This window comes from Paroedura picta, chromosome 5 (assembly GCF_049243985.1).
Source record: "Paroedura picta isolate Pp20150507F chromosome 5, Ppicta_v3.0, whole genome shotgun sequence".
Lineage (NCBI taxonomy): Eukaryota > Metazoa > Chordata > Lepidosauria > Squamata > Gekkonidae > Paroedura > Paroedura picta.
This window is the reverse complement of record NC_135373.1, coordinates 100882824-100894656: the sequence shown is the minus strand read 5'-3', so window position 1 is coordinate 100894656 and position 11833 is coordinate 100882824. Positions and strand designations below refer to the sequence as shown.

Here is an 11833-nt window from a genome sequence, read left to right as displayed (position 1 = left end):
TCTGGCTCCCTCCTCCCTTGCTTGCTCTCTCTCTCTCTCTCTCTCTTCCCTAGCTCTTGCTCTGCCAAGCCCATTGATCCCCCCCCAGGTTTAGTTGGGGGTTAACTCTTCTATAGCCAGATCAGCTTTTCAAGTTATCTATCTATCTATCTATCTATCTATCTATCTATCTATCTGTCTGTCTGTCTGTCTGTCTGTCTGTCTGTCTGTCTGTCTGTCTGTCTGTCTGTCTGTCTGTCTATCTATCTATCTATCTATCTATCTATCTCATCCTTCTTTTACAGATGCTGCTCTTACTATTCTGCAGGAATTTAGACCGGAATACACATATCCCAAGGGTTGGCCCCCACCGGTGAGAGCAATGCATATTTTACAGCAAGATTTAAGCTGCAGGATTTTATTCTCAGCGATCACAGAGGAAAGCATTCACACAACTGTTTGTGGAGGCCATACGGAAAGCAACACCTGACGCTTCCCTGACTGTGACACTCCAGTCCTGTGTCCTTGCTGCCATTCAGAGGATTTGCCTTCCAGCACATGTTGGAGATGTGTGGGCTCCTTCACACTTTGTGATGTGTATTGAAAGCTGGATTTGGCATGTGGCAGCAACAATAAATAATCAGCTCAGCATGGACTTGGTGTCACCCCTGTGTGCAAGCTTTTCGCGTGCCAGAATGTGCCTGACAGTGGTGCAAATAGATCCCAGTCCCAGGGATCCATTCCTGCTGCAGGGAAGTGTGGGGACTGGTTTCAGAAGCTGGTAACATCTTCTGGAGCCTGAGGTCTTAAGTCAGGCAAATAAAAACAAAAGCAGAGATTTACTGCTTGGGATTGTACCAATCCACCAATCCAGGCCACCTGAAGTAGCAAGGGAGAGAGAGAATGGGACAAGACTGGTGGAAAAGCAGCAGAACAAGGAGAGATGGACCTACCTTGCGCCAGTACTAAAAAGGGGCAAGAACATAGTCCATTAAAGACAACAAGAAAAGGATGAAATATAATCTATCTATCAATCAGTATTTTGGCAGACAAAAAAATAGATGTCCCCAACTGCTCAGGCAATGGATTTGTGAAAAGTTGTTTTTTTTAAATATAAGATCTTTAAAAACTGCACTTGGCAAATGCCATTTTAGAAGATGCATTCCCTGTTCTATTTTACATAGGAGGGGAAAGCCATGTTTAAAAAAAAAGACATGCCTTATTCTGATGATTGTTTCTACTCATATGCAAATGTGGGTGAATTAATGTTGGTATTTATTCAGCTAAGAATTCGTTGCTCTATTTAGTATATTGCTGTGACATGAAGCAAGATAGAGGATGGGGCGGGGGGAGGGGGCAGCCTCAGCCACCCTGTCCAACCCCTCACATTATTCACTTGTAGCACCTTGGCTCTTTGAATACTCAATATCATAACTTTTGGCATAACATGAACACATGCATAACTTTTGTTTATTTGTGCATTTGTACCCTGCTGTGACTCATTACATTATGTCATAGGCATTGTCCCTGACACCCATGCAATCACATTTTGCACTCAAACCGGAAAGACATTGCTTTTGTTATCTGACAGAAAGAACAGCATTTTCCCAATGCCTCAAAGCTGAGGGGAAAGCTATGTACTGACTCTTGTGGCGCTGTCTTGTATACCCAAAGAAATGCCAGTCGCCATTTTGAGGTCGGGAGAGGAATTTCCTCCAGGCCCGACTGGCCAAGGATTCTGGTTTGGGGCAAGGCATCATCTAGGCATGGACTTTGGGTACCTGTGGTGGGCAGGTAGTTATGAATTTCCTACATTCTGCTGGAGGTAGGACTAGAGCAGGGGTAGTCAACCTGTGGTCCTCCAGATGTCCATGAACTACAATTCCCATGAGCCCCTGCCAGCAAATGCTGGCAGGGGCTCATGGGAATTGTAGTCCATGGACATCTGGAGGACCACAGGTTGACTACCCCTGCACTAGAGGACCCTGGACATCCTTTCCAACTCTATTATTTTATGAGAGCAAACACATTAGATTAGAGGGGGGGATATTAGGATTCTCCCACAGTAAATAAATAATTATTATGCACAGTTTATACTGAAATGGCTATGAACGAGAGTTTGCCAGCGTTAACCAATATGAAGTCCTTTATTTACTCATAAGCTGTGAATATCTGTTCCACATAATATATCTCTGGTAAGGACTTGGAGGAGGAGCGTGCCTCATGGCTTAAGTGCCACTCAGCGCTTAATACCCACTCAGGGTGGCTGTCTCGCCCCTGAATGCCTCCTCCTCCAATCAGAGCCAGCCAACCAGCTTTTATCCCCCACCCCTGACCATCCCCTCCTCCTTCCACTTCCTTCCAAGGCTCGGAGGCTGAAGATCCCTGTTGCGTGAGAGCTGCCCCTGCTGGTGAGTTCCCTTCACAGGGGGCCTCCAGCCTGCAGCCTTTTCAAGTTTTGTGGGGAGAGAGAGGCTGTCCGCAGAGTTCTCCCCCCCCCCCCCGCCAATCTAGCGCCCGTTGTATTCTGGAATGTAATGGGCTTGGCCCATAGTGTTCCAATAAAGCATGTTGTCCAATAGATTTTTAGCCTCCACTTCCTCTAGAATTTGGGACAGGTTAGTGACATTTCCTTTCTCCTCATCTATTTGCATAGCAGACTCTTCACAAGTTAAAGTTAGGGAGCTGAAGGCAATGAAAATCAGCACGAGACAGGATTTAAACCCAGATCTTCAGGATGTATTCCAGTGTCTGATATGCATGTCCAATACTATGCAAAGATGCCAAACCATTTATGAAGGCTGCAGTGTGGTGGCAAAAAACAGTTAAGTTGCATTAAGTTTTGATGAAGCTCAAGCTCAAAAAAGTGTTGCCCCTGTAACATAATTGTGTTCCTGGTCCTTGGAAAGCAAGGCATAGTGGTTAAAGTGCTGCAGCAGGACTGTTCAAACTCTTATTAAAAGCTCATTAGGGGACCCCCCTCCCTCAGCCTAACCTACCTTGTGCCATTGTTGCAAGGATCAAATGGAAGAGGGGGAGAAGGGCAGCATTTGTTCAAGGCTAATGCCTAGAATTCGTTTCCAATGCCAGGATTGGGTCAGAGCGCAATTAAAGGCAGAAGCCATGTTTCCCCCTTGTCACAGATAAATAATTTGAGGCCTTGACATCTGGAATTAGCATGGAGGGCTTTGGTGGTGATTGCAAATATATCCCAACTTTCTACGCTGGCATCCTTGTTTTTAATTTTTTTTTTTTAATTAAGAATTGCAGCACTGCAGTATTTCATACCTAAGGATCTGAGAGGGTTCCTGCTTGGACAGACTGTGAGCAGCCGTTCCTGTGTATAAGTATTCACATCTTGTTCTTGGTAAGAAAACTAAGAAGACAAATTTTCCTCAAAGAATACTTTGAGACCATTTTCCATTTATCACATCAAATTGTAAGAATATAAGGAACTTCCAGGCTAACTCAGCCTAACAGAATAGCTTCCCTTTGACCAACAGATTTTACTAACAGCCCTTTCTTAAGGATTTTACATAGAGAGATTTCTAAGACACACTATTCAGTTCCTCTTTGAAGTGGAGGGAGTGAATTGAGGATAGCATACATGCACACAATGGGTTCTAACAGCACAATCACTCATAAAGTGGCAGCATTAGGAATAAGCATGCAGTCCAGTGCACCACTTATATCTTTCTGATGAAGACTGCAAAGTTTGCTACGGGTATTAGCTTGAAACAATGGTGTCCCCAGGGTAGAGAGAAAGCCAGCTTGGTGTAGTGGTTAGGAACGACAGAGTCTAATCTGGAGAACCGGATTTGATTCCCCCCCCCACTCCTCTACATGCAGCGAATTGGTTGACCTTGGGCTAGTCACAGTTCTCTTAAGGATGCTCTCACAGAGCAGTTCTGTTAGGGCTCTCCCAGTCTCACCTATCTCACAGGGTGTCTGTGATGGGAAGAGGAAGGCAAAGGTGTTTGTAAGCGGTTTTGGAACTCCTTTGGGTTGTGAAGAATATTAAAAACCAGCTCCTCCTCCTCCTCTTCTTCTGAGAAACTGATCTCTGGAGATGAGCTGTTATTCCAGGGGATCCCCAGGGCCCTATATGTGACTTGGTTTGAGGGTGTGGAGGAGAAAATGAAGGCTAGATAAGGGCTGTAAAGGGTGTTTGTAAATGTACTTGTTACTGTTATGGCTCATCATATAATGAATGACAAACCCAGGTTGGATGTGCATAACATCTAGAAAAGGGGCCCCCAACCTTTTTGAGCCTGGGGGCACATTTGGAATTCTAAAACAGAGTGGTGCGTGCATTCACAAGATGGCTACTGCCGGCGGTGGAGCCAATGGTGGCAGCTGCTGTTGCTGAAACAATGTTTGTTTGTTTTTAATTCACAACTAAGCTCTCCAGTGGCCAATCAGAAGCCTGGCCGGGCCAAAGCCCCACCTGGCCCTGCCCATGTTAAAAATACTTGACAGGTGCCAGGAAAGGTGTTGGCGGGTGCCATGGGGCCCATAGACACTATGTTGTGAGCCTACTGAGAGGGCAGCAAGAATCATGTGTCATTATGGTGTGCTAGTATCTGAAGACACACCACTGCCCGATTGGCTCTGGCCCTGTTAGAAAAAGGCTCCCCTGGGATAGAGAGAGATGGCAGGAGAGAGACCTTCAGATGAATCAGACTGGCAGGAACAGGAGGTCATCTGGGAAACATCACCACCATGACCAGTCTAGCAGAGGCTGCCTCCAACTTGGAGCCTCTGATCAAAATGCCCATGGGTGTTTGCCCAAGCCCCCCAGGAGACGAATGTTCCTGTCATGTATGAACTGTTCTTCCTCTCAGAGTTAAACACCAATTATGTGGAAAGAAACAAAAGGGCCCACAAGCTCTAGTTCAGCACAGGACTTTGTTGCTATGGTAACAGATGCATCTGGAGGTATGTGGCCTTGTCAGTGTGCGGTTCAAGTGAAGAGTTCCGGTCTGCTTCTTACTACCTGATGTGTGTTTCAGATTAGAAGAGATCAAGGCTTCGGAAAACCTTCTCTTCTCCTTGACAGCCAGAAATGGTGCCTTGCTGGACTTGGCAAGTTCAGGATAAGACAAAAGTACACTCAATTATAGGGCTCAATTGCCATCCTAACAAGAGCTATAGCGAGAGCTGATTAAACAGCAACATTGGTGGTTTGCAAGGAATTGCTTTTGTGAGATGTTTGAACCGCTGAAGTCTGAGGAAGAGTGCTTGTACTCGAAAACTCACACCTTGAATAAATCTTTGTTGGTCTTAAAGGTGCCACTGGACTCTGATTTTGTTTTGAAGTCCATTATGCTTGGCAAATGAGTGTTAGGACCCAGTTGCACATGAAGTTGGGGTCTGTGGTGCCAAAAAAAGACAACTCCTCTGAGGGCTGTGTGTGTTTGGGGGTGGGGGATACCAGTCAAGGAAACTGCTCATGGGGAATTATCAGGCACCCTGTTGTACCAGTCTTATTTCAGTACCAGGGTTTACAGCAAGCTGAGATATTATTTATATTTATTTTAGATATTTGTACCCAACTTTTCTTCCCAGTGGAGGATGCATAACAGCTTACACTCTTCTCCCTGTCCTCCACTCTATCCTAACAACAACCCTGTGAGGTGGGTTACACTGAGTATGACTAGTCTCAATTTCACCCAATGAGCTTCCATAGCTGAGTGGAAATCTAGACCTAGGTTTTCCAGAGCCCAATTCTAGTATGTCTGATTAGGAATGCTTATATGCAGAAAGAAAGGAAATTTCCAGTGCTACAGCACTAATCCATATCAGCATCTCTCCAATTACCTTTTTCCAGGTCAGATGCACACCTGGAGATCTGAACACAGCATTCCATGTGGCTTGTCTCTGGCACTACCGGAGAATCTTCTGGGAACAAACTGGAGAACAAGGACAATTCCCAGTTATTTGATTCTGCCTCCGCTCCTGGAGCAGAAGTAGTTTGGCCATTGCCAGCCTCTGCCTCTCCAGCACCCACATCCTCATAAGGCGGGATTTGGGGCATACTGCCATTGGGTCCAACTCCCAAGTGCCCATTTTCTCCAGGTGAACTGGTCTCTTGTTGCCTGGAAATCAATTGTAATAACAGGAGAACTCCAGTCACCGTCTGAAGGCTGGCAACCCTATGGCCATGTAACTCTCTGCAATTCCCTATCTACTTGACATTTCAGCAGAGGTAGAAGCTTGTTTGTAACAAGCAGCCTGAAGATCCAGACCAGGCCCCTGGATGCCGATTGTCATCCTGACCAATTTATATGAACTGCAGTCCTGGGATGGTGCTTGCTACTTCTAAGACTTCTTGTATCCCTCACCTCAAGGTGAACAATGACATACCATAACATATCTGAGGAGCAGATACAGTATAGTCAGCATAGTCATGTCTCATGGTCAACAGAAATGGCCATATAGCCAAGAGACTGTAGAATTGCATAGACCCTGAGAGCAGTAGTGCTGTCTGATATCAAAGCTTGTAACTAGGGGAAAGGGGAGCTAGGAAATTCTCTGTGAAGGGATCTTCTGATAAGAAAAGGGGTGGAGAGAAGCAGCCCACAGGGTCAGCTTGCCGTATTAAGAGGCACACAATTCTTGAAGGAATTTGTGGCAGTCATGGATGCCAGAGCACCGGTAGTCTGCATGCTGCTTCTGGGGCTGTCGGCCCACAGATCTCATCATGCAGGAGCTGTTTCCCTCCCTCTGGGAACAGACGTGTTCCTAAGTGAGGCGCCCCTGCCTCAGAAGAGCCTCGAGATCTCTCAATACAACCCTGATGTCCACCTCGTCCAGAGTAAGCCGAGCAACCAAGCAAGACCCTACAGCCTCTCTCTCTCTCCTGATGACTATCACTACTCCCCCAAGCCCAAGCGTCTGCGCACCCCTCGGCTGATGAAAATGCTGGGCTCATCATTTGACCCCTTCTGGATGTCTCCCGAGGACCCCCGCAGTCGGAACACGAGTCTAGAGGAACTGGGCACCCTGAGCGAGGACCTGGCAGAGCGTACATCTCGACTTAAGAAGAAACTCCTTCAGGAAGCTCAAGGACTAGCTCTTCCTGAGCTTCTGACTTCTGAGGAGGGCTCTCCTCACAATCAGAGCCAAGTTCTCAAACACCGCCTCCAACAGTGGCTCGTGGATAGCGCTACCTGCCGCTTGACGTCTTCATGGGTGGACATGGGACCCATCTTCTGGCCACGCTGGGTACGCCACACGGACTGTGACCCTATGCATGCAGGCTGCTCGTGGCCTCCCGGTATGACTTGCCAACATGCACAGATCACCCACATCAAGCTCCTGGCGTGGCACTGTTGGGCAAGCAAGGAGGAAACTGCGGGCCCTGGAAAGCCTCTGCAGCAATGTGCCTGGAGGCAGATCCCTTATCCCGTGGTGGCTGCATGCAAGTGTTCTTGCCAATGAAAAGACAATGTGCGATAGTGCCAGCTCTGGACTTCTTGCTGGCAGCCTGTGGAAATATTCAGCTATGTAGCTGGCCACAGAGTGAAAAAAACACTACCTTGCTCTCTGAATGAGAAAATTGACCAAGAGATGATCAAAGTGGAGTTCTCTGAAGACAGTGCCCTGGGAATATCTTTCTTTACAGCGAGGGGAGGAAACTATGCTTCCACATCACTGCCACATTGAGAGGAAGAATGCCAAGATGCAATAATGGAGGGAAGACATCTGTTGAGCTTACATGCTCAATAATTCAAGGCACTGGCTATCACAAACAACCCCTTTCATGGCCTTGGTCCCTCATATCTGCAGAACGGCTTCTCTCCCTGTGCTCCACCACAACAGCTTCACTCTTCTGAGTGGGGCCTTCTGGCGGGTGCCACCCTGCAGATGGGCAAAAACAACAACTGCATTTTCTGTTGTGGCCTGTGCTGATGAGGTCAGGACGTCTCCCACTCTCTTGCCTTTCTGTACATTATGCAAAATTGAATTGTTCAGGAGGGCTTTTTCTCCCCAGAGGTAATTCAACTATTCTGTAATGGTTCAGAAAGATATTCTGGAAGGGAGAGAAGTACTGTAGAAACTGTCTGTTGCTGTTAAGTATGCTCATCCTAAGTAATTTCTGCATTGCTTACCATATATTTAAATGCTTATGCTTTGTTTCAGCTCTGCTTCAGATTTCTGCACTCTAAACCCTATTGCATTGTTTATCAGATGTCCCTACGAGTTGATTGTATTTGATTAGCACTGTGAAAATCCACCTGGAGTATTGGCGAAAAAGGACTCTAAAAACATGAATAATTTGACTGTAGAAGCCAAATGCTTTGGTATCTCAGAAATAGAAAAATATAGTTGCACTAGGAACCCAATATGGCAATAAAATATCCAAATTGGACTTATATAGAGTCTTCTCTCTTCAGTAATTCTTTATTCTTATTATTTCACACAAGTCCTGATGTGTTTCGCCTTACAGCTTTTTCAAGGGACAATGGTTTTTATATTTAAGGACCAACTTCAACTTATTAAGGAATCTCTTGATAGAGTATAAGGTCATGCTAACAATAGCTAAACTTAGCTTGTGGTATCTCAGAAGCAAACAAATTGTAGTTCCTGTTGATAGGGGGGGAAACCTCTTGTGAGTGTAAGGGAATAAATCAACTTGTTTTCAGATATTTGTTATTTGATTTATATATTGCCGCTCTCCAAGACTCGTGGCGGTTTACAATAAAATGATAAAACAACAATACCCATTAAACCCCCCCATACAAAAAGATAGCTCAGCAGTGGAGTTAACTCCCCTTCCTTCCCCCCTGTCCAGCTGGCAGTCCGGAGCTCTTCCATTAGTAACGAGGGACCTGATCTCAATAATTCTCAATGTAGACTAATCTCACATTCCTGCATTATGTGGGGGTTGGACTAGATGATCCTAGAGGTACCTTCCAGCTCTATGATTCATCTGGAGCCAGAGCAACTGCCATGGAGTTGGGTATACAGGGCTGCTATCTTGCTTGAATGCAACTCGGTCAGACAGGGCTTGAGAAGTCTTGGCCACAATTTATCTGGATGTTTGCCTATACAAGTCCCACTGGATGAAAAAAATGGAAGAGGGATAAACAGGGCAGATACAAGGATGTGGGAAGATATATTCTGGTCTGTGCTTGGTACAGGAGGAGGGCCACTTCTTACAGGTAAAGTTTCTCAATGTGCTTTCATTAAAAATAGAAGTATATGTTTTCACTAAAAACAGTAGACTCCCCCCCCTTCATAAACCCTAGACAACCAGAGAGAAGACACTGGGGGGGGGGTGCATGGCTCAGTGGTAGAACATCTGCTTGGCATGTAGAAGATCCCAGGTTCAAGTCCCAGGCATCTCCAGTTAAAAGGATTAGGTAGTACAGGACGTGAAAGATCTCTTCCGGAGACTCCAGAGAGTTGCTGCCAGGCTTATTGGAACAATATTGACTTCAATGAATGACAAGGGTTGATTCAGGACAAGGCGGCTTCATGTATTCATGACATAGCCCCAGGGACGCTTACTAGAGAACATGTGTCTGAGACAAATACCTTGCAATTAAAGTTATAAAAATCCACACGTTTGCATCTCTTCTTAGGGATGCACACAAATACAGGGGGGCAAACAAACAGAATAGTATCTCACTGTGATAAGATGGTTAGTATACTTTCTCAAAGAATATTTTCACACATTTCAGTATTTGGGAACATTGGCACACTAAAAATTTAAATTGGCTCAACAATAACATGAGCATGAGTTAGAGATGTCTTACATCTCAGCAGCAGCAGTATTTCCCAGATTCCAGGGCTATGGACTATAACAGACACAGGTTTGTAGTGAATAATGAGACTCAGCAGACTAGAGGAGGGTTCACCAGCTGCTATTTGCAAAACTCCTGAAGATTCAGAGGCAGTGCCTGGGGAGGGGAGAGAGCACAGCAGGGACACAACCCCTTAGAGTCCACCCTCCAAAGCTGCCATTTCCTTACTTGTAATTCCAGCACAACTCAGAAGATGACAAACCTTAGACTGAGCTCAGGGAAGGAGCTGCAAAATGACAATGTAGACTAGTAGGTTATCTAGTATCCTCTTTAAGCAGGAGAGCTCCAGGACCAGAAAACAAGAAGAAGTGACATTTTAAACACGCACAGGCAACTGCATTAGAAACATAAAGGACAGCACTTTTGAAATACTACATGCAGTGCTTTCTTGGTCTTGTTTTTGTGTACATTTTGGGTGGGTGGGGTAGACCAGAGCTGACTGCAACTTAGAATTGATGGCTAAACATGAAGTCAAATATCTTTTCTTCCAACTTTACTGAAATGAACAAGGAGTTTAGTCATTAAGAAAACCACGGGCTCGGTTGAGCTGAAGGAAAAAGAACAAGGAGAACAGAGATAAACTGCATAATAGAGACATTCAAGGGCAGGTGGAGGGGACCACAGGTATGTCCACAATCATTGTATTTGTTCTCTGCATCTTTGACAAAGTAGGTCCTTTGATTTCCCAGTGTGGTTCTCCCCGCTGACAAAATCTGTAACATGGTACAACATGGAATCACAGAATCATAGAGTTGGAAGGGGCCATACAGGCCATCTAGTCCAACCCCCTGCTCAACACAGGATCAGCCCAAAGCATCCTAAAGCAAACATTTGGCAGCCAGAAAGAAAAACTGATGACGGCAACACAAACTATTTTGCAGCTCAAAGTATGTGCATGTGTGGCAGAGGGTAGGAGACCAGAGAAGGAATTTTGGGCAAATTGTGAAAGTTCCTTGTATTTAAGGTAGAGAACTACATCCAGGGATCATTGAAGGAGAACCCAAGCATTAGGATGTCCTCCTTTCCTATATCTGAGCTGAATTGTTGAGCTCTGAGAAGTTTTACGTTTGAATGTGTATGCACTGAAGTACAAAAGCAATGGTTTCTGGAAGGGCAAACTTAAGCCAAAGGGTATAAAGGCCTACCAGGCCAAAAACACATGACAGGAAGTCATGTGATTTCGTAAGACAGAAATACCCAGCTTTTATTATTTCACTGTGGGGAGGGAAACTCAGCATGCACAGAATCTTGAAGGCCAGCAAGCAAAACAAAACAACAGTTGGGCGGCAAGGGAAAGTTTGTGTATGCATGTACAGTCACTGCTGAACTTGTCTGTGCTAAAAAAGAATCCTTTACACTGCGGAGTTACCTCATTGTCCTGCGGCATGCAAAGTGCGATTGAAGACATCATCTCCTTGTTCTCTACATACGTCCCCTGGTAGCAGGTCTTTCTCAAAGGCAACAGTCTAGGTTCACTATGATCCAGTGGGTGAGGATCTCCAGCCCACCTGAGGGCCCTGAAATGGTTTGAAGTCCACTCAACTGACTGTGCAGGCATTCTGAGGTGGTTGAAATGAAAGCACAGCAGGGTAATTGGGAATGTGCTTGGATCAGGGGTAGTCAAACTGCGGCCCTCCAGATGTCCATGGACTACAATTCCCATGAGCCCCTGCCAGCGAATGCTGGCAGGGGCTCATGGGAATTTTAGTCCATGGACATCTGGAGGGCCGCAGTTTGACTACACCTGGCTTAGATGGACTGTAACTGCCCAAGACTAAACCACCTGCCAAGTTTCCCCAATCAGTCCAACCTTCACTCTCCATTTAGGGGCTAGGGGTGTCTTGTGAAGGGAACGCCGTTGCTTTCCTTGTATACAATAAGACCAGGGGAGGAAAGAACACATTTTCCCCTGGGTTAAAAATAGCCCTGATAAACCCAGCAAGAGGCAGCCTGCTTTTAGGAGGGGGGGGGATTAAACAACAGAAGTTCTTGATCAGGAAAAAGCTTTCTTGTCATCTCTAAAACTGCACAGGTTTGCATAT

General features: G+C 45.7%; 1 protein-coding gene across 1 annotated transcript; it reads left to right on the top strand.

Moving 5' to 3' along the window:
• Positions 1–6608: 6608 nt before the first annotated feature.
• Positions 6609–8363, top strand: LOC143838336 (noggin-like). The gene has a single exon (XM_077339484.1). The coding sequence runs from the start codon at positions 6619–6621 to the stop codon at positions 7420–7422; it is 804 nt and encodes a 267-aa protein (XP_077195599.1). The 5' UTR covers positions 6609–6618; the 3' UTR covers positions 7423–8363.
• The last annotated feature ends 3470 nt before the right edge of the window (positions 8364–11833 follow it).

Bases quoted from the DNA above. Each gene is read 5' to 3' on its own strand.
- LOC143838336 (XM_077339484.1), top strand. From the start codon at position 6,619: ATGGATGCCAGAGCACCGGTAGTCTGCATGCTGCTTCTGGGGCTGTCG.